The 4,437-nt window shown below is 56.6% G+C and overlaps 1 protein-coding gene across 1 annotated transcript; it reads right to left on the bottom strand.

The window, feature by feature from the left end:
* Window positions 1-1,119: 1,119 nt before the first annotated feature.
* On the bottom strand, window positions 1,120-4,179 carry LOC115866214 (tubulin beta-2B chain). Its single transcript, XM_030881528.2, has 4 exons — window positions 4,002-4,179; window positions 3,150-3,258; window positions 2,785-2,895; window positions 1,120-2,438 (listed from the first exon to the last, which is right to left on the bottom strand). The coding sequence occupies exons 1-4, from the start codon at window positions 4,056-4,058 to the stop codon at window positions 1,378-1,380; spliced, it is 1,338 nt and encodes a 445-aa protein (XP_030737388.1). The 5' UTR covers window positions 4,059-4,179; the 3' UTR covers window positions 1,120-1,377.
* Between the last annotated feature and the right edge of the window lie 258 nt (window positions 4,180-4,437).

The raw sequence follows: 4,437 nt of genomic DNA, 5'->3' as shown, positions 1-4,437 counted from the left end.
GAACATTGGCACATTTTGACAAAGTATAACTGATCCCACAGAAGCATATAATCTTTACTAAAAGTCACTTGTTAAAATCCCACAGCTTCTTTGGTGATTGAGTTGAAGTCTAGAGGCAGGCTTGGGTTCAAATCCCAAATTTCAAAGCTGCATGGTAGGAACACAATAAACTGAAAATTATAGTGGCTTACCTATTAAAAGTAAAACTCTCCAGTAATCCAGAATTTATAATTTCATATAAATCCAAAGGTAGTTAATGTGCAAATAGTTTGTAATGTAGTAAAAGCATAATTGCTGGGAGAAAGCTTGCTTGAGAATTTTAGTCTATTAACAATTTATAAATCTGTTGGGATTTCTAAGTACAGGGGATTTCATTAACTTAAAATGTCACAGTATCATATACCCTTTGACAGAATATTCCACTTAGAGAACTTCACACGATGATATATGCACAGACTTATTCACTGTGGCGCTATAAGATAAAAGCATAAGCAACCTACATGTCCAGTGGTCGGGAACTGGTTAAATAAAATATGGCGCAGCGACATAACGGGAACTATTTATCCATTGAAAGGAGGCGGCCGCTCTGTATTTTAAAGATACACTGTTTAGTGAAAAAAGGCAGCAGAACAGTATTGGTATCATAACCTGTGAAGAAAGAAAAAGGGAATAATCTCAGTAGGTTTCAAGACTCATGGAAAATTTCTGCAAGGACGCAAGAAAGATAACAATATAAGAATGCTTGCCCTCCGGGAAAGAAAATGCGTCGAGACACAGGAGGAAGAGCGGCTTTCTTTCCACTCTCTGTGCTGTGCGCATGTAGTAACTATTTGTAGAGGAAATAAAGGTATAGTAGCGTTTCTCCATGAGAATAGTCAGTGTGCTCTCAAGCAGGCATCTCTCAACTCTAACATATTTACTTGAAGGCATCTTAAAATTCGGATTGCTCTCCCCTCCTAAATTGGCTGTGACTGTGGTTGGTTCAGTTTTACCACATTGAACAGTAAATTCATGTGAGATTTTCCCCATCCCTTCGCTTTTCTGAAAGAAGGATTCAATATAATGTGTTCTGAAAGTGACATTTAAATTGATAATAAAGAGACAGAAAAGAGGACACCATTAGGACACAAACGTTTATGTGATTTTAGCCATTACAACAGTAGTTCAGAAAGATCTCAGCTGTTACATGGATGTCATCAATATTACAAAGAGGAAAAAAAAAAAGGGACGGGCAACAGTGAAGAGCACCTGTGAACCAGCGCCCGGCCGCGGTGACCCCAGCCCATGTTTCTCTCCTTCCGCAGGCCCCCCTCCCCCTCGCTCTCCTCCCGGCCTCCAGCCACGGGGCCTCCGGCCACGTCCAGCCGCACGCGGGGCTCAGGCCTCGTCCTCGCCCTCCTCCTCCTCAAACTCCCCCTGCTCGTCGGCCGTGGCGTCCTGGTACTGCTGGTACTCGGACACCAGGTCGTTCATGTTGCTCTCGGCCTCGGTGAACTCCATCTCGTCCATGCCCTCGCCCGTGTACCAGTGCAGGAAGGCCTTGCGGCGGAACATGGCCGTGAACTGCTCCGAGATGCGCTTGAACAGCTCCTGGATGGCCGTGCTGTTGCCGATGAAGGTGGCCGACATCTTGAGCCCGCGGGGCGGGATGTCGCACACGGCCGTCTTCACGTTGTTGGGGATCCACTCGACGAAGTAGCTGCTGTTCTTGTTCTGCACGTTGAGCATCTGCTCGTCCACCTCCTTCATGGACATGCGGCCCCGGAAGATGGCGGCCACGGTCAGGTAGCGGCCGTGGCGCGGGTCGCAGGCGGCCATCATGTTCTTGGAGTCGAACATCTGCTGCGTGAGCTCGGGCACCGTCAGCGCGCGGTACTGCTGGCTGCCCCGGCTGGTCAGCGGCGCGAAGCCGGGCATGAAGAAGTGCAGGCGCGGGAAGGGCACCATGTTCACGGCCAGCTTGCGCAGGTCGGCGTTGAGCTGGCCCGGGAAGCGCAGGCACGTGGTGACCCCGCTCATGGTGGCCGACACCAGGTGGTTGAGGTCCCCGTAGGTGGGCGTGGTCAGCTTCAGGGTGCGGAAGCAGATGTCGTACAGCGCCTCGTTGTCGATGCAGTAGGTCTCGTCCGTGTTCTCCACCAGCTGGTGCACGGACAGCGTGGCGTTGTAGGGCTCCACCACCGTGTCCGACACCTTGGGCGAGGGCATCACGCTGAAGGTGTTCATGATGCGGTCGGGGTACTCCTCGCGGATCTTGCTGATGAGGAGGGTGCCCATCCCGGACCCGGTGCCACCCCCCAGCGAGTGGGTCAGCTGGAAGCCCTGCAGACAGTCACAGCTTTCTGACTCCTTCCGGACCACGTCCAGGACCGAGTCCACCAGCTCCGCGCCCTCCGTGTAGTGGCCCTTGGCCCAGTTGTTGCCGGCACCGCTCTGGCCTGCCGGAGGGAAAGAGTCTTCGTAAGTCCCTGATGACTGCCTTCGATTCCTTTCTCCCTAAACCCTTTAATAGAGCTCAGGGAGTCAGTGCTCCGAGCAGATTATTTCAGGTTGTCGTTAAAATGGCCAGACATTAAAATATTTGGTCGTGGACATGATTATAAATAAGGAGGGTTAGGGACCTGGCTATTAGAGGTTGAACGGCATTTTGTTTTAGGGTATACTGAGACAAAATCAACACACAACTCTATACTCTATACAACTCTAAGGCGGTCACACCGCTCCACCCTGAGCTGTCCAGCGTAAAATGTGCCTCCCAGGCCGTCAGCCATGGCAGTCACTCACCAAACACGAAGTTGTCGGGCCTGAAGATCTGGCCGAAGGGTCCAGACCTGACCGAGTCCATGGTGCCCGGCTCCAGATCCACCAGGATGGCCCGAGGCACGTATTTGTTACCTGCGGGGACAGAGCAGGACTCAGACCTGCAGGCAGAGAGCTCGGGAGAGGAGGGCCTGGAACCAGCTTCCTTTTTGCAGGCGCTGATTGTCTCCCCCAAACAAAGGACATAGGACGACAGGATTCTCAAAGGGGCGCCCGCTGGAAAACCTCAGGGAAAGATGGGAATCCTAAATCCGCCAGTCCACCCTCCCCTGGGGCCACACCCCTGGGGTCAGTCCCCGGGGGAGAGGGGAAGGGGTAAAGGCCATCACCAGTGGCTTCATTGTAGTACACGTTGATTCTCTCCAGCTGCAGGTCACTGTCTCCATGGTAACTGCCGGTGGGGTCGATCCCATGCTCATCGCTGATGACCTCCCAAAACTGAGACACAAAAAGCTTGCATTTAGCCACGCCCCACCCTTCAGAGAGGCCGCGACTCACAGTGAAAATCCCCATCTCAGTTCCGATAACCCAACCTCTAGGAGCTTTAAGGCAGCGGGACCTGCACAGGCGCAGGGCTTGCATTTTGCAAGGCCACGGAACTGAAACTGGGCGTTTCCCGGGCGAACAGCTGCTCGCGGCAGGAGGCGGGGGTCTGGCGGGGAGGGGCGGACGCGCAGGGACCCCAGCGGCGCCTAGGGGGCGGGCAGGGGAACAGGGACCGGAGGGGGCTGAAGGAGGGGGGTTTTAGGTTCAAAGCACATCCAGAGACCTCAGGAAGATCGCTCTCCGCCCCTCCCCCCGCAGCTCGACTCGGGTTCGAGCGCGTCAAATCGATTCTCCTGGCGTCGGGGCCCCGCCCGCAAAGCCGCGCACACAGCCCGGCGGACACACCCCCGCGCTCTCCAGGCCCGCGTGCCGGGCTAGGAGAAGAGCCGGGAGGAAAGGGAGGCCGTGGGACCGGGATTCCAAACGAGTTACAGCAGAAAGTTGAGAGGTTCCTCCCCATGCCCCCCGAAAGTCGCCTCCGGCCCACGTCCCGCTCTGCGGCCCAAAGCAGCCGGGAAGGTCTGCGCTTGGCGAGCCGCGGGCCTGCTCAGGACCACGCTAGCGCCCGCAACCCCGAAGGGCGCTAGGCCGGCGTCCCCGGCCCCACCCCGGCCCCTCCCGGGCGCCGCGCCCACCTTGGCGCCGATCTGGTTGCCGCACTGGCCCGCCTGGATGTGCACAATCTCACGCATGGTGCCGGCTCGCTGCTTCTGGCCCCGGTCGGCGTCTGGTCAGTCTGTCCGTCCGCCTACACACCCACTGCGGGGTCACCGGGAACGCGCTCGGGAACCAGCCGGCTGAGAGCGTCCGCCCCGCGGGCTCGGCCTTTTATGCGAGGAGGGTGGGGCCGCCCGCGCAGGCCGCGCCCCCAGCCCGAGCTCCCCAGTCCCCTTCGGGCTAGCGCTCTCCAGGCCCCGCTGACGTAATGCTCCGGGCCCCAGGGACCGTCCAAGGGGCTGGACCACGGGCCCGCGGCCAATCAGCACAGGCTTGCGGAACGGGCGAGGCATGGGGGCTGCGGGGGTAGGATGGGGGCGTGCGCATTGTCTAGGATGGGGGGAGGATGTGGAA

This window comes from Globicephala melas, chromosome 11, assembly GCF_963455315.2.
Source record: "Globicephala melas chromosome 11, mGloMel1.2, whole genome shotgun sequence".
Classification (NCBI taxonomy): Eukaryota; Metazoa; Chordata; class Mammalia; order Artiodactyla; family Delphinidae; genus Globicephala; species Globicephala melas.
The sequence above is the reverse complement of the archived record's forward strand: the minus strand, read 5'-3'. Positions and strand labels throughout refer to the sequence as shown.

Bases quoted from the DNA above. Each gene is read 5' to 3' on its own strand.
- LOC115866214 (XM_030881528.2), bottom strand. From the start codon at position 4,058: ATGCGTGAGATTGTGCACATCCAGGCGGGCCAGTGCGGCAACCAGATC. The intron at 2,896-3,149 runs GTGATGGCCTTT...CTGTCCCCGCAG, and splicing joins GTACTACAATGAAGCCACTG to GTAACAAATACGTGCCTCGG. The intron at 2,439-2,784 runs GTGAGTGACTGC...TCCCTCCGGCAG, and splicing joins GCCCGACAACTTCGTGTTTG to GCCAGAGCGGTGCCGGCAAC.